Consider the following 25,504-nt stretch of genomic DNA (forward strand, 5'->3'; position numbering starts at 1 on the left):
TTTGGAGATTTTCCCCGTTTTATAGACCTCAAAATAGATCAAATCAAGGTTTTTTTATGGAATATATATATTTTTTGAAGTACCTAAATCTTGTATGCCATTAAAAAATCTGAGAATCACGCTCAAATCCCCAAAAACGACCCTCAAAAAACCCGCCACGTATTTGAGGGGTTTGGACGTGTTTCTCTCATGTTTGAATGCCATAAAACACTCACATAATTTAACTCTCTTTTTATTGTAAATTATAATTCCACATTATTTAGAACAGAAGGACAGTGGTAGGATAATAACACAATCAAGTAACTAGAAAAATGTTTTATTAATTTTTTGGAGCATTTTGTCATAAATTATTTAGGCTTTGTTAAGGGCATCACAGTCGTCTTTAAGGGCAGCATCGATGGCATCGTGGAATTTCAAGGCAGCTTGTCTGGTGATTGTGTTTTGACAGTTACCTTCAATGTGAGCTTTAGCGCAGTTCCTTACCTTGGGCATGGTTCTGAAAAAAAAAATAACCAAATATAAGTGATAAATATTTGATTGCTGGTGTTATTCTTATATAAAAATTACGGAAAATTTTTTAAAATATTTCTCAAACTATGTCAATTTAATAAATACTCACGAGCAGATGAGTGACTTGGATGGAAGTTTATTTTTGTGTTCATCGATAACTGTTTTGATTTCTTTGCAAGCTGGGTACGAAGCGAAATCTTTTTCAAGGGCACATGGGTTCATCAATTCTGAAACAAGAACATATGTGTTAATACAGACCTTTTAAGATATTTATTTAATATGGGTCTACACGGTGAGTTTGTGCAGCATTATTAGAACATTTTATCATATCAGTTTCAAAACTTGTGTAAAAATCTTACCCAAAACTTCTTCAACCGTAGAACTGCAAGCTTGTTTGACAACAGCAGCGAGCATTTTCTCTAACATTACTGGAAGGTCTTTGGATTCTTCTGGTAAACAAGAAGCAATTAGGTCTATGGCGGGTTTAGTACATTTAACCAAGTTCTTGTTGATGAGTGAGCAGAAAGTTTCTGATCCAAGTTCGACATCATCAACGCATTTTTCAATTTTCTCGGAAACTTCCTGGGAAGGAAAAAAAATCAATAATGGTTGATTGTAACATTTTTAAATTTCTATGATGATTCTGTTTATTTTAGTGTGATTTAAACGTATATTTTCAAACGAATGTTGGGCTGCGATAGGGAGATGCGCTGGCGTGTCTCCTCTTCAACATAGCTCTGGAAAAGGTGGTCAGAGATGCCCTAATAGACAACAGAGGAAATATTTTTAATAAATCATCCCAAATTTTGGCATATGCCGATGACGTGGACCTAGTTGCCCGCACAACACGGAAACTGGAAGAAATGTATAGGTACCACCTTCTCAAATGCCTCAAAAAATATGGGCCTGAAAGTAGACGAGGAGAAAACTAAGATGATGGCATCAACACCCAACAATAGAGCCAGAAACATCGGTCACCAATTCTCTGTTGATAACTCTTCCTTTGAAGTGGTGGACAAATTCACATACTTAGGCTCCCTGATCACCAAGAAGAACGTCATGACGGAAGAAATCAAGCGAAGGATAATCCTAGCGAACAAATGCTATTTTGGACTGAGTAGACATATGAGAAGCACAAACTTAAGCCAAAAAACAAAAATAACCATATACAAAACCCTTATACAACCAGTGTTGACATTTGGATCGGAGACATGGACGATCTCCAAGGCAGATGAAAACCTTCTGCTTATATTTGAACAAAGGATCCTGAGAGGCATATTTGGTGGCATCTGTGAAAATGGTATTTGGAGGAGGAGGTACAACTACGAGGTATACCACAGATATAAACATATATTTGGTGGTAAAGACGTAGTATCACTTATAAGAATAGAAGGACTAAGATGGGCAGGACATCTAGGAAAATCACAGCGTAACAACCCTCCTAGAAGAATCCTTACGTCACAACCTGTGGGAAGTAGAAATAGGGGTAGGCCAAAACTTAGATCGAAGGATGGTGTAGATGAGGATGGGAGAAAAATAGGCCCAGCAAACTGGCAACAGTTGGGAATGGATAGGACTGACTGGCGTAATACACTTAGGAAGGTCGAGGCTCTTTCATAGGGCTGCAGCACCATTGATGATGATGATTAAAAGTGAGCGTACAAAAGTTATCTATACTTACATGAGTTAGTGAGAAAAAGCAAAAAAGATTTTAATACACAACTTAGCTAAATACTTACGTCAAGTTTTTCTTCCAAGTCGGGACATTTAGCTTTGGTTTGTTCGGCCATTTTGATCATATCGAGAAGAAGAGTAGTGTTGAATTTTTTGTTCAATATTTCTGCTAGTTCTCTGACATTTTCTTCAGAACTGTCCTCTTTTTTATCTTCTTTTTGGACGCTTTTTCCCTGAACGAGGACTGAAAACAAAATAGAAGGTGAATTTGAAAAGTAATAAAAGCTAATTAGGTATTTTTAATATTTAAGGGGATGGGTACGTATTTTCGGCTGCAATGTTATTCAAATGGGGACTTACTTTTCTTTCGAATCCTGAGAAAACTAATAAGTATTTTTGAAAAATTTAAACGCAGAATGAAAGACTACGTTATTAGTGAGGGCCGAAAGTCCCTGAGAACTTCTATAATGTTTATTTTAATAAGTTACAGGGGTTAAGGTTGATATGAACCCTTAATTAATTTGTTTCTGATCCTAGAGATGGCTCTACTGTAGCATGCCATTGTGGTAACATTTTCAACTTAATTGTAGATTTCTACATGATGACTCAGTAATATGTATGTAGAAACCTGAACACTTTTTTATCGTTACACCCATCGGCTCAATTGGCTATGATGCCAAATTGTTTAAACAGTAATTTTACCAACGCCTAATAACAATGTTAATAGCAAGAAACATTTAGTCCATGTTGTGAGGCCGCTCCGTCTGAAAGAAAATTATGTTTCGGTTTCTTTGCGGATTCCTATTCAAAAATGTCTCCTTTAAGGAAATCTGAGTGCGAAATTTTTGGCCAGAAATTGTTTAAACAATTTTTTAAAGAAATTCAAACGATCACCATTTTTTGCTCCGGCAAATATTTTTTTAGGTTTTTTGGGTCATTCTAAACAAGAAAGGTTCTTGTCATTTTTCTCAAAAGTTGATAGTTTTCGAGTTAGGGGCGATTTAAAATCTGAAAAATGCGATAATACGCATTTTCGAAGCTTAAAAGCTCACATTTATATTAATATATCGCACATCCCATTCAATACCGATACAACTGCGGTTTTCTTCTTCTACAAAATAGATATTTTAAGACAAGTAATTGAATATTAGAATATTAGTAATTCAATAGCACACGAATGGATATCTTTTTTGAAAAACAAGCAATATTTAACCATTATAAATATTTGTAAGATATGGCGGTATTGCATTATATTTTTAAATAACTCATCAACCATAACTGCTACGATTATACAGATTAACAATGAAAAACCAGACAAAGTTATAAATGGTAGTTTACTAGATAAATTTATCTAATAATTATAATTATTGTATATTATAAATCACAACAAAGTGAAATTAACTCAACAAATTGAAATAAAATGATTGATGTACATTTGCAATAAGATTTTTTTTTGCATAATTCCAGTAAATGCTCTTTTGTTTTCTCTCCTACAGTAGGAGGCTTTTCGTAGGCTGGTTTTGAGTTATATTGCTCTAAAATATTATTATTATCAGAAAAACGACGAGTAGAAAGGTCAATAGTTTTATAGGTTGTATAGTCAAAGTTAACTTTGTAAAAAAATTTTGTAGGAAAACACTTTTCTACTTTAAGAATTTGTATATTATTCCATATTACTTTCTCGTTATCCGAATTTTTGGTGAATTTTTGCCCAAAAATTGTTGAAAGGTACTTGAAGTCAAAAAAGTCTTCAGCGTCCATTTCATTCCCTTTATAGGGCCTACCGTTTTTCTTTTTGCAGCACTTATTAGAGGTGGCCACTGACATGAATTGAGTTAAACTGTGTTTTTGCTTTCTCGATTACTGCATGCATCGAATCACCCTCATTTTGGGTATGACCAACAGTTAAAAATTTGTGAGTAATGTTATTTATTTCAGCATGCGTAACTGCATATAAGTACATAAGTACCACCAAAACCGCCTTATTCTTATTCTTGCCAACGCAGTTGTCGGAATAAAAAATAATATCTTTTCCTGCAGGTAAAGTAGATAGATAGCTAGAGAGGCATGTTGCAATTTAATTTGCTCCTCGCATAGCAATGGCCTCGTGCCAAAAACAGCAGGAACTGTTTGCGATGCTACTTCGAAAATCGTAAAATTAAAGCAATTGAGACAGGACTTATAAAAAAATGTAGAAATATCTCCGCAATGTGTAGGTAATACTGCTTGCAAATCGAAGCAAGCTACTATGAGTTTATTATTTTTTATGTAGGATTTGTAATATTTTTTGCTTTTTCTTCTCGGCTTCTTTCTTTACTACGAATGTGACGTGTGTATTGTTCTTGGCCTTTTTATTTTTCTTCTTGATTGCATTGTTTATACACCTCATAAGTTGCGCAGTGATCTTTCGTCGGTTTAAAAAAAGAAATATTACATTCTGTGTTAAAAAATGTTTCATATGTACATCTTTTGACAGATGGCAACTGCTTTTCTTCTGGTTACTCTTTGTAGTATCTATACATCTAAGCTAAGGTTAATGATCCATCAAGGAATTCTCTACGAGTTTGAGCTCTTAAATAGTAAGACTCTACGCGCTCAAAGCTATTTATGTGTTTTCTTACGGTTTCCTTAAGTTTCTCGTTTATAGTTGTGCGTTTTGATGATTTCCTCTATTATCTTTCTGAACGATGTTATACTCTTTTGACTTAGCCCAACTTGTTCGAATAAATCGATCTCCAATATTAAGGGTATTCATAAAAATATTTTGCATGCTCTTCTCCTTAATTTGTTTATAGTTAAATAAAAACATAAATTGTTTGTCCTATTACTTCCTTCTACAACTCTCCCATACTTCGGAATATTGTGCAAACGTTTCTGTAAAATACCCCTAGCACTCACAACATGTGGCGGTATTACATTAAAACATATTATATTCTACGCGCAATATCCATACATGATACAGTTAAGGCGCTACAAACTACGTTTTTGAAGTTACGTCACTAATGTTCTCAGCAAGCGACGTGTATTCTCGCAATTTTCAGATTTTAAATCCCTTGTAACTCGAAAACTGTTAACTTCTCAGAAAAATGAGAAGATATCTTTTTTGTTTAGAAGAAGCCAAAAAACCTAAAGAATTACAGGGCAAAATAGGAGATTGTTGAAATAGAGCCTGCTGCATTGGCATTAAAATCGGATCGACGCGCATAATTAACAATTAAAAAACAACGGTCTAAATTGAAGTTAGACCCGATTACTACTCAGAATTTCAAAAATGAATGTTTAAACTTCACTTTAAGGACTTGCCAACCTTAAATATAATAATTTAAATATGAGTTTTTACGCCTCGAAAATGTCTATCTTCGCATTTTTCAGATTTTAGTTCACCTCTAACTCGAAAACTATCAACTTTTGAAAAAAATGACAAGATATTTTTCTTGCTTAGAATGACCAAAAAAAAACAAGAAAAAATATTTTCCTGGACAAAAAATGGTAATCTTGTGAATTTGTTTAGAAACATTTTTTTTAACAATTTTTGCCCAAAAATGTCGCTGGTACTCTTCTGATTTATTTAAAGGGGACATTTTTTAATAGGAATCCGCAAAGAAACCAAATCAGAATTTTTTTTCAGACGGGAGCGGCCTCACAACATAGACTAATTACATATTATGTTTCTCCGTAACTAAATATTCCAGTTAGTAAGGAATTCATCTTATCTCACACTGACACTGAAAGATGGTAATAAAATTTTACGACCTCTTCCATTCACTGTCGACAAATCATGTAAAAGTGTATTATATTGCACAAATTTTGTTTATACACATAAACCTTTTAACACGTTGACGAACAGTGCGAATGCCTCAAATGTATAATCAAGTGTTGTGATACTATATGAATTTTGCAAAATAGAATAGGGAAATTGCTAAATTTGTTTTAGCGCTTATAGATTATGGAAACAATATGTTTTTTGTAAACATGTGGACGACGGCCATGGATGTATCATATTTTATATGCATCTGTAGATGTAATAATAGGATTTTGATTTTAAATTCCGCAAAATATGTTTACTTTCACTATGTGAAAGCGGTTTCCGCTAGCGGGCAAACCGCGCGGTTCTCGCGCGCGGGTATGGTAACACAGTGAAGACGGGTAAAAGCGAGAGAGATCGTTCAAATCTGGCAGTTGAGTCTACTACTTGTAGCAAAATGTCGTCTTCCGATGATGATATAATTGCTTTAGATTCTGTTTTGACTAAACTGAAAAGAAAGAGAGTTGATGTACATCCTATTAATCGAGAAAGATTAATTTATGGAGAATATCATCATCTATTTCAAAAATTAAAAGATAATGAACGATTCTTCCAGTATATGAGAATGACTCAAGAGACTTTTAAATATATTTTGGAGAAAGTGGAGTATCGTTAAAAACAATATTAAACGCTCAACTTACAGTCAACCAACAGAATATCGAAAGAGTTGAGAATATACATATCTGGGTACGAATTTAAATAGCGAATGGGACTACTCAGAAATTAAACAGCGAATAATAAAAGCGAAAGCAGCATACTTTAAAATGAGACCCATTTTCAACAGTCGAGACATATCATTAAAAACAAAATACCGTCTGTTGAAATGCTATATATTCACAGTTCTGCTCTACGGAATGGAAGCTTGGACACTAACTGTTACATCTATGAATCGGCTCGAAGCTTTCGAAATGTGGTGTTATAGGAGGATCTTACGTATATCCTGCGTTGACCGAATTACTAACGTGGAATTCCTGCGTAGAATGGGGAAAGAGTGTGAATTTCTCATAACCATCAAAACAAAAAATTAGAATATCTAGGACATGTAATGAGAAATCAAAAACGTTACGGCCTTCTCCAACTGATTCTCCAAGGGAAGGTATGTAAATGGTAAAAGAGGACCGGGAAGAAGACGCATTTCCTGGCTTCAAAATTTACAAAAGTGGTATAATACCACTACCACTGAACTGTTCCGCGCTGCGGTAGACAAAGTCAAGATAGCCATGATGATCGCCAACATCCGGAACGGATAGGCACTTTAAGAAGAAGAAGGAATATCGTTTAATTAAAAACTGGTGTAATTTACATAAGCAGGCTATCCTTCCGGAAGAAAGGCTTGTTATAACATTGAGGTAAGTAGTTTTGTTGTAAATTTATTTTTGAAGTACTGATTTAGTTAATAGTTAATACTGGAATGGTTTTAGAAATACCTAAGTCACACAAAATTACGGTTTCAATAAGATTGACTTTATTACTTTGTTTATTATAATGTACAATTATTTATAAAATTAATCCATTGAGAACTATTAATTCTTATTATAAAAGAGCGAATAAACTAAATTATCATTGCAGTAAACATTAAAACCGCGCGGAAAAAACTAAATTCTCATTCTAGCAAAAGCGGTCAGGCGGGTTGAGGCGGTTGGCCCGCGCGGACCTGCTTTGACTATGTTCGTGTACATTTAAAGACGTGCATTCTTTTTGAAAACGTTTAAAAGCGGGTCCCGCTAGCGTTGCCCACTAGCGGAAACCGCCTCCACTGTGTGCGCCGACTAAGCAAGGCGAAAACCTCGCGTTTCTTGGGAAAAAATATTCCCATGAGATCTTTTTGCGTAATCAGTTTCATGAGATACCTCAGAATAAGACAAAAAAGGTTATAATAAAGATATTAAAAATGACTTAACAGAAAAAAATACTGAAAACTATTTCACTAACACCAAAACTAGTTCGTCTCTGTCTTGCTAAGAGAACCGTCGATTTATTGCATTTCGATTTAATGTCCATGATTCAGTTCCATAGTAAAGCACACTGTGTACATAACATTTAATTAGCCTTATTTTGAGGGCCAATATCAGATATTTGCTGCATAAAATCTTTTTCATTTTCACAAAGTTGGCACGTGCTTTTTCAATTCTCTCTCTTATTTCTGCAGTCTAATCGTTATTTTCTGTGATTATCGTTCCCAAGTAAGTATATTTTTTTACTCTCTCAGGCTGCTGGCCGCCTACCGTTAATATTTCATTTATATTGTTGTTCTTGCTATTTTTCATAAATTTTGGTTTTTTGAGGTTAAGGGAGAGTCCGTATTCTCCATTACATATATCTTAATATTTTGTTCATTATTCTTTCTAAGTCTTCCAAGTTATCTGATATTATGACTGTATCGTCGGTATACCTAATGTTATTAATTAAATTTCCATTCACTTTTATGCCGACTGTCTCGTTTACCAAAGCTTCTTGTGTGATTTCTTCAGAATAAGAACTAAACAATAACGGCGACAGTATGTAACCTTGCCTGGCCCCTCTCCTTATCTCCATTTCTTCTGACACTTCTCCAAATTACACATTTGATCGTTGGCTGTAGTATAAATGGTATAGTTTATTACTAAAGTTATTATTATGGTATGGTTTATTACTAACGAGGAAGTTATAAATGCCTTAAATCAAATGGAAAATATAGAGACGACGGAATAACAAAAGAGATGATTAGAGATGGAGGTCAAACTACCTTGGAAGCAGTTAAAATCCTAATGAAGAAGTGCCTCTTTGATATTGCTATTCCAACCACTTGGCAAAATGCGCAGCTACTTCTACTACAAAATAAAGGAGGCAAACACAAACTCGAAAATTACAGACCAATAAGTCTGTTACCACATCCGTACAAACTGCTTACCACAATAATGACCAACAGACTATCAGATAAATTCGATAGTCACCAGCCTGTTGAACAAGCGGGATATCGCAAAGGTTATAGTACCGTAGAACACCTACTCCTACAGACAATAAGGACATTTCTCGAAAAGTGTAACGAATACAATGAACCTCTTCATTCAGCATTTGTTGATTACAATAGGGCATTCGATTCCATAGAACTCTGGGCCGTATTAGACGGAATGAATAACGCAAGGATTGATTCCAGATATAGAATATAGAATTATTTACTATTGAATTAGAAGATGCCTTATGTCTTAGAAGAAAAAGTTAAATTGTCACTTAAATTTTTAAGTCATCTAAGATTTGCCGATGACATAGTGCTCATAAGCAACAATACAGAAGACCTAATCTACATACTAAAGATGCTTAAACAGGAATCTGAGAAGAAAAGCGGTTTAAAAATAAATTTAAATAAAACAAAAGTGATGACAAATCAAAATATCAGAATCGACTTAGATGGAAGTCAGATCGAAAGTGTCGAAGAGTCACACGATCAAGCTAGGCAAACAGAATCAAACGGCAGAGATAACTAGAAGAATCCGAATTACTTGGGCAGCAGTTGCAAGACTCAGTGATGTGTTGAAAAACAAAAAGATACCAATAAACCTAGAAAAAAGGGTATTCAACAGTTGTATTCTACCAGTTATGACTGATGGAGTGGATACCGTGACACTTACAGGGTTATCAGCCAATAGATTAAGAACACAGAGGGCTATCGAACGAGCTATGTTAGGAGTATCTCTGAGAGAACATATTTGAAATGGGACGTACGAAACAGGACCAAGGTGGAATATGTAACTGGAAGAATTGCGCAAATGAAATGGAACTGGATAGGACAAGGGGCACGGCAAAACAACGAAAGGTGGACGAGAACATTGTACATTGGAGACCACGCGAGCATAATAGTAGCAGAGGAAGACCACAAAAACGATGGTTAGATGACTTCAAAGCAAAAGTGGGGAGAAACTGGTACCAAAGAGCACAAAACAGAGAAGAGTGGAAAACTCATGGGAGGCCTTTGTCCAGGAGTGGATGCAAACAGGCTAAAGAAGAAGTTATTGTTTTCTTTAGGGACATTCACTTAACAAGCTACATGTTTTTATGGATTTGGCTGTCTCTAGAGGTGTATATTCTCGGGCTGAATACCGATAACCTTTTTCCAGGCACACAAACAATCCACATTGCTTTACTATATTTTTTGTTTTTGTTCTGTTAGTGTATCTTTGGTTGCCTATATAGATGTCATATAGGTGAACAAGGATTAGGATGAAGTTAGGTTAGGTCTGATCCGGGGAACCGGTACCGGGACAAGCGATGTAAGATGATCAAACTAAATAAAGATATCTTAATCAAGAGTACTTAATAGTCATTATTAAAGAACCCAACTAAACATGGTGGCAGCGGTGTTGAGTGCAGCACGTATATTTTAAGTATAAAACTATATTACCCATTAACCACTAGCACATGCCAAGAGTAGCAAAGCAAGGTTAAGGGGCAAGAAAATATTCTGCATTGTGGTCAATTGTGGTTGAAATCATACCCGACATAAAGTAACACTGAAAATGTCTACTAATACTACTCCTGATGCAAATACTCAAGGTATAGTAAGTCCAGCACCATTGAATGTTAACCCTCCGGATAAATTCAATTTTTTGGCCCCAGCAATTTGGCCTGCATGGAGGAAGAGGCTGGAACGCTACATGTCGGTATCAGGGCAGCTCCAAAAGACAGAAAAACAAAAAATAGATATCCTAGTGTACCTTATAAGAGAAGAATCCGAAGATATTTTGATACAATTTCAAAAAATTCCAGATACTTACGAGGAAGTTCTAAATGTTTTTGACAAATATTTTATCCCTAGACGTAATATTATATATGAACGTTTCAAATTCAATTCTACAGTACAAAAACCCGGTGAAACCATTGACTTATTTATTACTAGCCTACATACCTTAGCAGAACATTGTAATTATGGGCAACTGAAGGAGGAATTGATTCGAGACCATATCGTAGTAGGCATGCTGGACACAAAAACATCAGAAAGGTTACAGCTAAAAGAAACAGTTTTGATAGCAATTTCTGGCTTTTCTTCGTGTCTTATCAGATAAAACAATTGTTCCAGATATCGTTATCGCGTTTCCTTTTTTACTTCTTTATCGATGATTATTCTGCCGCGCCGTTTTCATTTTCTAATATTCCATACTCTTTCTCTTTCTGCTCTCAAAGAAACTGTTTATTAGATTTTTTTCTTTCTCATCTAATTTATACCGATCCAGATTAGCTCCATATAACAGTTCTAGTTCTACTTGCATCAGACTAATCAATACGTTTATTTAACATATTATTAAGTGTCAACACATTTTTTCTTTTGTCTTCGATAATATTTATTTATTTCTGTTGTTTTTGTACATAGAAGAAATCAATATAGATGTAAGATTTTTAAAATTGATTGTTATTATTTTTTTTATATTGATCCTTTTTTTTATTTTTAATATGAAGGTGAAAATATTTTTTAACCTATCCTGAATTAATTTCAAAAGTGGTTATTTATTTAGGTACTCTTACTCCATATCTATTTAAATATCGTCCAATTGGTTTCCTTTAAATTTAGCTCACCACAAATGCAAAAAGTAATGAACAATGAAAATTTTAAAGATAAAATAATGATTTCAATAATTAAAATCTTTAATAAACATAAGTGCGACAAAAGAGAAACACCATGGATGGTAGTTATTAGAAAAACTATTTGACAAAAGTAGACTATTTATGCTCCAATTCAAAATATAGTCAAATACAAAGCTTCAGAGATACATGAAAAAATACAAATAAAAAAGACAACTTTATGTTACTTAAAAACATTAACACTGTTACTAATAAACCAAGTATAAAAGTTATACTGAGAATAAATCAGGTATAAGCAAAATCACTACCAATAAACATGGAATAACTTAGGTATAGGTTATACTTGGTATAAGAATTTAGTCCAAGTTTATACCGACCCACATCCTTAAAGGATCGTTTAAACACAGCGATATATCAAACAACTTATCAAGGTCAATCGAGTTGTTGCAACTTATCATTGTGTGTAAAGGATCGTTTAAACACAGCGATATATCAAACAACTTATCAAGGTCAATCGAGTTGTTGCAACTTATCATTGTGTGTAAACGGTGCATCGCACGACTTATCAAAGTTGGAGTTGGGTTGAGGTTGGTATCAACTTATCACAAGGATCGAGTTGTTTTAATTTATCGTCGTGTCTAAACGGTACAGCGATTTATCATTGGACTTGGGTCGTATCAATTTAGGAGAATCTTACCGTATTAGAATTTATTTACATATATAATTAAATAATGTACAGGGTGATTGATTAGTGGGGTAAAGCTACGTAGATCCGTTATAGTAATAGATAGCAATAAAAGTTAATAACAAAAATTGTAGCCAACTTTTAGATTCACATTTATAAAATTAATTAGAATGTTACATAGGGTGTTCGATAACATAGTGGCAGAAATCATAGAGCAAAACAGCGAAACCAAACAAGTTTGATTTCTCCGCTCGCACTCTTTGTTATTTTTCCGAAAAATGAATCTCGATGTCCTGATATCTGAAGTGTTTCAAAGAAAGCTGTTTTTGAATCAGTAAGATTCCCTATTCAGATGACGACGATGGCTTTTTAAATTTATAACTTTATGCAATTTTATAATTAAATAAATATTATGTAACTTAATAATTATTATTAGTTCTACGTTCTACAGTGTGGCAAAACCAAATGGAATAAATTCATTATTTCGTAAACCGACGACTAAAAAATCCGGACATATTTTTAAATTATGATTTTTTGGCATTTACATACTAGTGACGTCATCCATCTCGAAGCTGAAATAAAAAATATACATGCGGACCAATGTAAAAAAGGTCATTTCATTGTTGTCTTCTTACCGGCGTGAGAAATACAAAATAAGCTTTACTATTTTATTTGGACGTAAGTCACAATTCGAGTTTGAAATCAAGTTTACTTGACGTTTCGAGTGTCACTTCGGAAATCGTTATCAGTATATAAAAAAACATTCATAAATTAAAAATTTTACTTTTGTTTCTGGTGAAGCAACGCAGTTGGAACAAGCAGAATATTATAATTATTGTCACCGGAAAGCGAAAAAGGTAACGCACAACTTGAAAGAACTTATATATTTCTAACTTCGTTTCTGGTGAAGCAACGAAGTTGGAACAAGCAGATATATTATAGTTGTGTCACCGGAAAGCGAAAAAGGTAACGCACAACTTGGGAGAACCTATAGATTTCCAACTTGGTTTCTGGTGAAGGAACGCAGTTGGAACAAGCAGATATATTATAATTGTGTCACCGGAAAGCGAAAAAGGTAACGAATAACTTGGAAGAGCCTATAGTTTTCTAACTTCGTTTCTGGGGAAGCAACGCAGTTGGAACAATCAGATATATTATAATTGTGTCACCGGAAAGCGAAAAAGGTAGTCCCTGAAAACTATAGGTTTTTCCAAGTTGTGCGTTACCTTTTTCGCTTACCGATGACACAATTATAATATATCTGCTTGTTCCAACTAGTTGCTTCACCAGAAGCGAAGTTAGAAAACTATAGGGTCTTCCAAGTTGTGAGTTACCTTTTTCACTTTCCGGTGACACAATTATAATATACCTGGTTGTTCCAACCCTGTTGCTTCACCAGAAGCGAAGTTAGAAAACTATAGATTCTTCCAAGTTGTGCGTTACCTTTTTCGCTTTCTGGAGACACAATTATAATATATCTGCTTGTTCCAACTCCATTGCTTCACCAGAAACGAAGTTAGAAAAGTATAGGTTCTTCCAAGTTGTGCGTTACCTTTTTTGCTTCCCGGTGACACAATTATAATATATCTGCTTGTTCCAACTCCGTTGCTTCACCAGAAGCGAAGTTAGAAAAGTATAGCCTCTTCCAAGTTGTGAGTTACCTTTTTCACTTTCCGGTGACACAATTATAATATATCTGGTTGTTCCAACCCTGTTGCTTCACCAGAAGTGAAGTTAGAAAACTATAGGTTCTTCCAGGTTGTGCGTTACCTTTTTCGCTTCCCGGTGACACAATTATAATATATCTGCTTGTTCCAACTCCGTTGCTTCACCAGAAGCGAAGTTAGAAAACTATAGGCTCTTCCAAGTTGTGAGTTACCTTTTTCACTTTCCGGTGACACAATTATAATATGTCTGGTTGTTCCAACCCTGTTGCTTCACCAGAAGCGAAGTTAGAAAACTATAGGTTCTTCCAAGTTGTGCGTTACCTTTTTTGCTTTCCGGTGACAATTATAATATTATATCAGCTGCTTTTTCCAACTGTGTTGCTTCACCAGAAACAAAGTTAAATTTTTAATGTATGAATGTTTTTTGTTGATATTTTCAACTCAGGCGCTCCAAAACCAACAAACCACTCGCAAACCCGTCCAACTACGTATTGCGAACCATCAAAGCTTTTGTTGAAAAACCGACAGAAGTTGACGTGCCTGATCCCTTGATCACGCATTTTTAATTACTTTTTCTTTTGCGTAGACAGACGAATAGGGAATGTTGTATACAAATTAAAGTACGGTAATGGTACTTTTTAATAGTGATATAAAATACAGGGTATCCCATTTAAATTTTACTGAAAAAATAATGTACCTACCTACTTGAGTTTTAACTCACCCTTTATTAGATATAAAGTAAATTAGCAATATCAATCATTTTTAAAAATTTTGACAATAAATAAAATATGGCATCAATAAACCATTGCCGTTGTGCTTATTTTTATTTATACAGTGAGTTGAACTTGTTACGATTTTCATATAAAATTGGTTATAACTTTGTAAATACCCTGTATAACATACCCAACCTTTATATTTTGAAAGTAACAGGATCTATTTGTTTAGGATGAAAACTAGTTATAATTCATTGAAGGGTCTAAAAGGGTCTAATGTACACAATGGTCCCCTCTTCAACTTGTTGTGGTCAACTTATCGCAGCGTCTAAACAGCGTTTCAACCTCAACAAATCACAGCAACTTGTCATCACAACTAGTTGCTGGACTTATCGCTGTGTTTAAACGCCCCTTAAACGGTGCATCGCACGACTTATCAAAGTTGGAGTTGGGTTGAGGTTGGTATCAACTTATCACAAGGATCGAGTTGTTTTAATTTATCGTCGTGTCTAAACGGTACAGCGATTTATCATTGGACTTGGGTCGTATCAATTTAGGAGAATCTTACCGTATTAGAATTTATTTACATATATAATTAAATAATGTACAGGGTGATTGATTAGTGGGGTAAAGCTACGTAGATCCGTTATAGTAATAGATAGCAATAAAAGTTAATAACAAAAATTATAGCCAACTTTTAGATTCACATTTATAAAATTAATTAGAATGTTACATAGGGTGTTCTATAACATAGTGGCAGAAATCATAGAGCAAAACAGCGAAACCAAACAAGTTTGATTTCTCCGCTCGCACTCTTTGTTATTTTTCCGAAAAATGAATCTCGATGTCCTGATATCTGAAGTGTTTCAAAGAAAGCTGTTTTTGAATCAGTAAGATTCCCTATTCAGATGACGACGATGGCTTTTTAAATTTATAACTTTATGCAATTTTATAATTAAATAAATATTATGTAACTTAATAATTATTATTAGTTCTACGTTCTACAGTGTGGCAAAACCAAATGGAATAAATTCATTATTTCGTAAACCGACGACTAAAAAATCCGGACATATTTTTAAATTATGAGTTTTTGGCATTTACATACTAGTGACGTCATCCATCTCGAAGCTGAAATAAAAAATATACATGCGGACCAATGTAGAAAAGGTCATTTCATTGTTGTCTTCTTACCGGCGTGAGAAATACAAAATAAGATTTACTATTTTATTTGGACATAAGTCACAATTCGAGTTTGAAATCAAGTTTACTTGACGTTTCGAGTTTCACTTCGGAAATCGTTATCAGTATATAAAAAAACATTCATAAATTAAAAATTTAACTTTTGTTTCTGGTGAAGCAACGCAGTTGGAACAAGCAGAATATTATAATTATTGTCACCGGAAAGCGAAAAAGGCAACGCACAACTTGAAAGAACTTATATATTTCTAACTTCGTTTCTGGTGAAGCAACGCAGTTGGAACAAGCAGATATATTATAGTTGTGTCACCGGAAAGCGAAAAAGGTAACGCACAACTTGGGAGAACCTATAGATTTCCAACATGGTTTCTGGTGAAGGAACGCAGTTGGAACAAGCAGATATATTATAATTGTGTCACCGGAAAGCGAAAAAGGTAACGAATAACTTGGAAGAGCCTATAGTTTTCTAACTTCGTTTCTGGTGAAGCAACGCAGTTGGAACAATCAGATATATTATAATTGTGTCACCGGAAAGCGAAAAAGGTAGTCCCTGAAAACTATAGGTTTTTCCAAGTTGTGCGTTACCTTTTTCGCTTACCGGTGACACAATTATAATATATCTGCTTGTTCCAACTCGTTGCTTCACCAGAAGCGAAGTTAGAAAACTATAGGGTCTTCCAAGTTATGAGTTACCTTTTTCACTTTCCGGTGACACAATTATAATATATCTGGTTGTTCCAACCCTGTTGCTTCACCAGAAGCGAAGTTAGAAAACTATAGATTCTTCCAAGTTGTGCGTTACCTTTTTCGCTTTCTGGAGACACAATTATAATATATCTGCTTGTTCCAACTCCATTGCTTCACCAGAAACGAAGTTAGAAAAGTATAGGTTCTTCCAAGTTGTGCGTTACCTTTTTTGCTTCCCGGTGACACAATTATAATATATCTGCTTGTTCCAACTCCGTTGCTTCACCAGAAGCGAAGTTAGAAAAGTATAGGCTCTTCCAAGTTGTGAGTTACCTTTTTCACTTTCCGGTGACACAATTATAATATATCTGGTTGTTCCAACCCTGTTGCTTCACCAGAAGTGAAGTTAGAAAACTATAGGTTCTTCCAGGTTGTGCGTTACCTTTTTCGCTTCCCGGTGACACAATTATAATATATCTGCTTGTTCCAACTCCATTGCTTCACCAGAAGCGAAGTTAGAAAACTATAGGCTCTTCCAAGTTGTGAGTTACCTTTTTCACTTTCCGGTGACACAATTATAATATATCTGGTTGTTCCAACCCTGTTGCTTCACCAGAAGCGAAGTTAGAAAACTATAGGTTCTTCCAAGTTGTGCGTTACCTTTTTTGCTTTCCGGTGACAATTATAATATTATATCAGCTGCTTTTTCCAACTGTGTTGCTTCACCAGAAACAAAGTTAAATTTTTAATGTATGAATGTTTTTTGTTGATATTTTCAACTCAGGCGCTCCAAAATCAACAAACCACTCGCAAACCCGTCCAAATACGTATTGCGAACCATCAAAGCTTTTGTTGAAAAACCGACAGAAGTTGACGTGCCTGATCCCTTGATCACGCATTTTTAATTACTTTTTCTTTTGCGTAGACAGACGAATAGGGAATGTTGTATACAAATTAAAGTACGGTAATGGTACTTTTTAATAGTGATATAAAATACAGGGTATCCCATTTAAATTTTACTGAAAAAATAATGTACCTACCTACTTGAGTTTTAACTCACCCTTTATTAGATATAAAGTAAATTAGCAATATCAATCATTTTTAAAAATTTTGACAATAAATAAAATATGGCATCAATAAACCATTGCCGTTGTGCTTATTTTTATTTATACAGTGAGTTGAACTTGTTACGATTTTCATATAAAATTGGTTATAACTTTGTAAATACCCTGTATAACATACCCAACCTTTATATTTTGAAAGTAACAGGATCTATTTGTTTACGATGAAAACTAGTTATAATTCATTGAAGGGTCTAAAAGGGTCTAATGTACACAATGGTCCCCTCTTCAACTTGTTGTGGTCAACTTATCGCAGCGTCTAAACAGCATTTCAACCTCAACAAATCACAGCAACTTGTCATCACAACTAGTTGCTGGACTTATCGCTGTGTTTAAACGCCCCTTTTAAGGGGCGTTTAGGTATAACCTGTTTTATGACTGTCAAAGTCATCAGAGACAAAAATATATTATTTTTCGATTTGTTTTGTGAGTAGATATATAATAAAAAAAATGTGTTTAAGAGGTATTGTGGCTAACGAGGAAGTTGATAATTTAATTAACATGATGGAAAATACACGAAAAAGGAAAACTTTCAAAGAAAGCATAAATTCTTTTTCAAAGAACGCCGAATAAAAATCCGGTTACCTAAAGATGATGTAAGATTTTTAGAAAAATTTGTAGGTGATTCACTTATTGTGAACAAGCGAGGAGGAGGATTATCCTCTACTCTACAAGAAAAATAATGTCTTTATTTTCTATAATATGTAGAAAATCTCTCACAATTTTCTTCAAAATATGCTGAAATTAACATATTTACATTGCATTTATAAGTAAAATAAATTAAGTTGTTTACTTTTTCTTCACTTTCCCATTTAATGTAACGTTCTGTTTTATTTGAAGCCTTTTTATGAAATACTCAAACACAATATACAACATACGAAATAACGATTTATTAAAATATAGCAGAGAATACAACGGCCATAGTCCATCAAAAAATTATGTAAACTACATATTTTTTGAGTTTATACGACTCATAAAGGAAAAAGAAACTGCGGGTAGTTCATCAAAAAATGACCGAATTTGGTGTGTTAGTTATAGAGAAAAGTCAAAATTGACATATTTCACCCAATATATCGTTGGTTTATGCATTTGTGTAGAAGATTGCGGCGTTGCCAAACTATTATTTCGGAATAAAGTGGGAATACTTATAACTAACTTATACCGAGTTTATTGGTAACAAATTATTTTCGTATTATATCTACCTTATACTTAGGATAACTATTCTAGATATAAATACGGAATAACCTTAGAATACGAGTGTTTTATTAGTAAGGCAGTTAAAAGCCAACTCGGGTTTAATCGAGACAAAAAGTACCGGCCCTAAATATATCAAAATCTAATACGGCCAAGGGGACTGACAATATTTCAAGAAAAGTAGTTAAATTAATTTCAGAAGGTCACGTTGATGCGTTATAAATAGACGTTATAGTAGGCTTATATCTGTATAATATTACCTACTAACCATAGATATATAATACTCTAGATTGCGCCCTTCGATCTTAAAATGGGTGACCGTTGCGACAGAGATAAATGAGCCTATTTGGTCGGTAGTCTCTTTTTAATTTAAGGGGAATATCGACGACGTGACTATCCCACTTTATCGAGTAATATGTGTTGACAGTTGGAGCGGGTGGTGACGAGAAATGGTCTTTGGTCTTCGAACATGTATAATCGTGGTTCGAATCCCATACCAACTTTACCTTTTTTTATTTTTATTTAATCAATATTGCATTTATTAGATATTTTTACATCTGAAAAATTGACCTAAGTAAATCTAGCAGATAATAAATGTACCTATGTATAGTAAGTTAATATTGGAATACATAATTTGTGAACTGCATAGTAAAATAAAAGTCATTCGTTATTAATATAAATTCGTCCTTATTCGAATGATGTGAATAATATTTGTTTTGCTTCTACTTTTTTAAAAAATTGTAACAATAGTTTCATAAATAAAAATAATGTCTAATTACTTATAATTGAATCGGTCATTTCAAAAACAGCAAAGTCCACAATTTTGAGAAACTAACTTTTTGAGAGGAATAGACTCCTTTAAGATAAACGTTGTGTGCAAAAACGACACCAGTCCAGTAAAAACATTAGGAACAAAACTACATTCTGAATTTTGATGTCATCCATTTCATCCATCTTTCGACTATATAGTTAAGTTTTCTTTGCTCTTCTGTAAAATTAGGAATATGTGACTCGTGTTGTTTTTGAAATGACCGATTCAATTAATAAATCGATGGTACATTATGTTGATATTAATTATTTGTAATTTTTTACGAATATTTTTAATTACCTTATACTATTCTACCATTAACTTATTAAAAAAAATAACATGGCTTTTATATTTTTAAAAATCTATAGGTACCTACACAGTTTTTCTTATTTGTTATATATTTCTTTGCATAGATTTATTTTAGAGATGTAATAATATCTAATAAACGCAATATTGATTAAATAAAAAATAAAAAAAGTAAAGATATGGTATGGGATTCGAACCAGGATTATCCACGTCCGAAGACAAACGACCAGTTCTCGTCGCCATGCGCTCGAACTGTCAAACCATCTAAAATACTCGATGACAGAGTAGGATAGTGACGTCGTCGATACTCCCCTTGAATTAGAAAGAGACTACCGACCAAATAGGCTCATTTATCTCTGTCCCAACCTTCACCCATTTTAAGATCGTAAGGCGCAATCTAGAGTATTATAAATCTATGCTACTAACTATAATACAATAACACGTTTTGTTGTACAAAGTAATTGATACGGCAACGCTGCTAGGATAAAGTTCTGTTTGACGCGATTCTAGCAGAAGGTACTGCTATCTATCGAACATAAATATTACCGATGTTGTAGATGGAGTCACTTCATGGTGGCACAAATTCACAGCGGCAATTCAAGATATAATTCTTGTTTAACGAGATTTTTCATATGTTTAGGAAAAAATATTCATCATTTTATTGCAAATATTTTCCACTCTTACAGTTTTATATATGTTGTTATTAAAATTTTGTCCGATTTCTTACCGGTAGCTTTATTATAAGCCAAAACATATTATTTTTTCCTATTGTGGCAAAACTGTAAGATCAAAAATTTTCAAAAAATTCATAAGTATTTTTTAGGATTATATCTTTATGCTGTAAGAAAATTAACAAAATTGTATGTTTGGTTTTCCCGCTTTATACTTGGAAAAAAAGAGTATTTTTGAGTTTTTTCGAAAACGAAAACATGAAGTTCGCTCAAAATTTGTCAAAATACTTCTAGTAATCACATACACCTTCTCAAATTTTTTCAAAATTTTTGAACTTCAAAATTTTTTTTTGGGGGGGTTCAGATCAACCAATGATTTTTAATTTCAAATATCTCATTCAAAAGAAACTTTTTATTTATTCTAAGGGACTTTTGGCCATCGGTAATAATTTAGTCTTTCATTCTGCGTTTAAATTTTTCAAAAATATTTATTGGTTTTTGCAGGATTCGAAAAAAATGAACACAATGTCCGTGGTAATATTTTCCAAATCTATCTTTGTCTTACAACGCATTCAGTCCAATAGAATATTGTCAGCATATTGTCAGTCAAACAGTGACAATCAGTGACAATTTTAAATATTTGACATGGCATCGGGAATATTTTGAGTTGTTGATTAAATAATATTGAGATAGTCGGTTCGCTAAACTCAGACACAACTGGGTAGTGATTTTAGTAAGTAATTTTGCCAATTTAGTAAAATTGGCAAAAAATAATTACTAAATAGTTAATAATTACTAAATTGTTATTAATTTTGCCAATTTTGGCAGAATTGGACAAAAACAAAAAAAATACCTACTACAATCGCAAGCCAGTTGTGTCTGAGTTTAGCGAACCAACTATATATAGTGTATTTGATAAATAAATTGATTTAAGACGTGAACTTAATAAAAAGTTATTTATTGTGTATTATTTTTGGAAGATCCAAGCGAATACATCAGGATAATATATTCTGTGATTTAAGTATTTTGTTGTTAAAGATGTTCAAAATTGTAAGCGTTTCATAGTAACAATATATTATTAAAAAATCACTTTTCCTCTTTTCTAGATTGAGTATTAGTATTTGTTGTACATATAAATTATTACAATCACTGAATACATAGTGAAAAAAATATCACATTTATTAACTGAATTAATAATAATTCGCAATTATACAAATAACAGTTATCCAAATAACATTCAAAAGCCATCTCTTTAAGTTAATGATGACATTGTCAACTAGAATGACATTCTAGTAATAGGTTTGTTCTAGCAGCAGTTTCAAACGGTTTGAAACCATCAGCGAATAGCGGACCAGCTCGCGTAGAGGGGATAGCACTGGTGACTGTATTATGTTCTCTCACTGACCAACAACTGTTTGCTGACGGTTTCTGACTAGTTTGACTGTTTTCTAGAACAAACCTAATGTTTACATATCCATACCAGTTTAAATTTTACTACACGTAATTTGCCGTGTAGACAGAAAAAGTAGGGATAGCCGTAAAATATTTGCGAATTATGTACCGATGGCCTTAAGTATCATTCTCAACAATTAGGCAATCCAAACCACGTGATTTTTAATGACAGGACGTATGGCAGGCAATTCAGCGTTGCCAGAGTTGTTACAATTGTACCAATTTGATACAATAACAACCAAACTTTTGATACTAAAGTTTCCTAAAGTAAAAACCTAAAATTTTGTGACATAAGAAATTTGCTTCAAATAATATTAAACGACGTTTTTTTAAGTTTTTGTACAAAATGTGTTGGTTTAGTACTTCGTGTCACTATTCCAGTCATTCTGCTACATTTACAAAAATTTCTCTGGCAACACTGCACACAAGCGATTTTATTGGATACTTTATTTAAATTAAAATTTCAAATTTAATATACAATGTGGTATTACTAGGTACCTAAAATAATAAAATATATATTACCCCGATGATTTTACCTAAAATATATTTTAGGCATGCTCAATATTAATTTTTATTAAACTTATAAAACATAAAATTTGTTAACCTAGCTTTCTTCAATCTTCCAAATTACTTAGTTAAAACTTTTTAACTACTTATTAAAGTTTATTGACGTAAGCAATATTTTTTACTATGTCACAGAAGTATTTAGCAATACTTAAACGGACATAAAATACGAAAATTACTTTAAAATACTAACATAACACTATACTATCATATGCCTTCAATGTATTGCATGCCAGCCGCCAGACATATTGGAATAGTTTGACAGATCGTATGGACCGCGATAGTCGTGACGTCAAAACGTCAAAAAAAGTTTTCCAAACACGTTGTGTCTAGGTACACGCTAAAATGTACGCAAATAAAGAAGTTAAACTTCATCAAGCTAGTGACAATTTAGCGTGGGCAGTGACTGTATATTTCGATACACGCTATTTTGATATGTTTAGTGTTTGTTTGATAGAAAAATATTTGTTATGACCTTTAATTCTACCCATTCTACCTAACTTTTTTATTTGCGTACACGGTAGCGTATACCCTAGACACAGCGTGTTTGGAAAAATTTTGACGTTTTGACGTCACACTATCACGGTCCATTCCTAACATTTTATAGTTACGTACAGTAATTTTAACTCCGCCAGCAGTATTGTTCGGTAGATCGAGTAACTTAACCCTTATCCCGGCAACACATTTTACTTACGTAACCGGGCAACTCGGGTCCGTTGGGCCCACTACTGTTCTTGAATGTACTATTCATATTTACCCATATATTTCTTATATTCTTTTTTGATTTTTTAATAAAGTTAAATTTAAATTATCTAGTTTAAAAAAGGTACTACTATAGTATGCGGTCTACCTCGAGGGTGCGATCTATCTGAAAGATTTGCACAAAATAATGAAATGGAAGAAAACTTTTGTAGAAAAAATATTTATTCACAAGTAATAAACATTTGGAGCCAAATAAAGACTACCTCGATACGGACCAAGTTGCTCATCTACCGTTATATGTTTTCCTTGTAACTAGTATTTCTAAAAGGTTTTGGTTGACTTAATTCCATACATCGCGTATTGCTGCTAATTTGTCGCTTCTTCTTTCAGACCTCGTGTCCTTATCGTCAAATCGAACAAATCTTAGCAAATTTTTGAATCGTTTTAACCCCATGGTAGCTTTAAATATAGTAGGTCCATAAAACTTACTCCAAAGTATATCTACATTATGGATGTTGGCACTCAGGTGTCCTGCAGTTAGTAGTAGTCCAATAGAGGCATATAGCTTTGTAGAGTCGCAATATTTCCAGTTCTCTATCCCCAGGACTTCTTAGGTTTCCTTATTTGTACACTTCACTATTTCGTTCATAATTTTTTCGTCCACAAACAAACAAAAGGAATCAACAGGATCATCTAAACTTTGACCAGGGACTAACACTACTTTGTGCACTTTGCTTTTTATTATGTCGGAGTATCGCATAAGTCCTGTCGGTTGTGGTTAACTCTTCCAGTTAATTCCATCCTTAGTTTAATAAATTACACACTCTGAAATCTGGAAACTTGTAGCTACACATTCTTCTTCATTATCACTCAATACTACTTACTGATCATCCTCTTCACTTGCTTCCGAAAGACGATCTTCAATTTCAGAATCACTTTCAATGCAACCTACTTCAGGAGATTCTTTATCATATCAATCCCATAAATTATTTGCAATATCTTGCAGTTCTGCAGCTGATAATTGTTTTCGGAACATTTTATTAGCACTATCTACTTTCACTGCAATTCAATATAATTTTAGGAGCTTAGTTGTCCACACTAACATCGATATCAAGCGACTGATAGCAGGTGCATTATTTATTTCAAAATGTGTATAGGTACCTACCTAAGAATATTATTGCATTCCAACAATGATTATCAGCTTTTAAAATTCATTTAGAATAGGTATAACACCTATTGTAAGCATCCCTTTGATGTTCACACCAAAGAGATGTTTACATTGTTTTTACATGTTTAGACTTTATTATTGGATTTCCGGAATCATAAAAGTCGTTTAGGTAATCCATAAAAATAATACCTGACTGCCAGTTTAACTTCTGTAACAAAGACTTAGACTTTAGGTATAAATACAAATAGGGTCCGACGGGCCCGTGTTGCCCCTTTACGTGACAAAATTCTTTCGACTCGATAATTTCAAAAATGATAATGGATATTTTAAATAGCTCATGACTATGTTGAAGGAAACATACTTCTAAACAAATTCAGTAATGCATAAAATTCAATAAAATTTTTTTTATCAGTTTATGATAAAAGAATTGGCGTCTCGGGCCCGGTGGACCCACCTTGCCCGGATAAGGGTTTTAACAGTACTATTATCGTTCCAAACCCTGATAAAGGAGGTAGAACTCTTCAGCAAGGTTTATAAATAAGCAAGGACTATAAATATTTTTCTCATAGAGACATGCTTACGCCTTGGAACAGAACGAATTCAACGATTAGGACTAATGCAAGAAAAGAAACACGAACAATATTCTTTGAATCGGTACATGGAACGTAAAATTAATAACCACAAGATAACAAGAAATAGCCAAACAACTTAAAGAAAAGAATGTTGATATCTGTCCACTTCAGATAAAAAAAAAGAAAAAAACTGAATTCTGTTAGATAGCTAAGATAGTTAGATATTTTACAGTGGTATTGCTAAAGAAAATCGCCCTATTAGTAGGTACACCAGAAACTTGCAAGCCAAGTAGAAATCTGTAAATATGTCTGAGAAAGGAGAGTTCGAATAAATATTGAACTAGACGTGAAGGCCTTAAATTTGTTAGCAATTTATGAATCTGTGATCAGTAGAGATATGAATACACAGGAAGATTCCCAAAACACCTCCAGAAAAGCACAGTAAATGAAATTGT

At 33.6% G+C, this 25,504-nt stretch overlaps 1 protein-coding gene across 2 annotated transcripts in view; it reads right to left on the reverse strand.

Annotated features, from left to right (window-relative positions):
• Positions 1-300: 300 nt before the first annotated feature.
• Positions 301-25,504, reverse strand: part of LOC114337290 (uncharacterized) — a 39,739-nt gene continuing 14,535 nt past the window's right edge. For both annotated transcript variants that reach the window (XM_050648394.1, XM_028287699.2), the window contains exons 2-5: positions 2,250-2,428; positions 870-1,092; positions 620-737; positions 301-496 (exon numbers count right to left, since the gene is read on the reverse strand). In XM_050648394.1, the coding sequence (XP_050504351.1) occupies positions 352-496; positions 620-737; positions 870-1,092; positions 2,250-2,428 (665 nt within the window). In that variant the 3' untranslated portion in view covers positions 301-351. The remainder of the gene's footprint in view (positions 497-619; positions 738-869; positions 1,093-2,249; positions 2,429-25,504) is intronic.

The sequence above is a fragment of the Diabrotica virgifera genome, chromosome 4 (assembly GCF_917563875.1).
Source record: "Diabrotica virgifera virgifera chromosome 4, PGI_DIABVI_V3a".
Lineage (NCBI taxonomy): Eukaryota > Metazoa > Arthropoda > Insecta > Coleoptera > Chrysomelidae > Diabrotica > Diabrotica virgifera.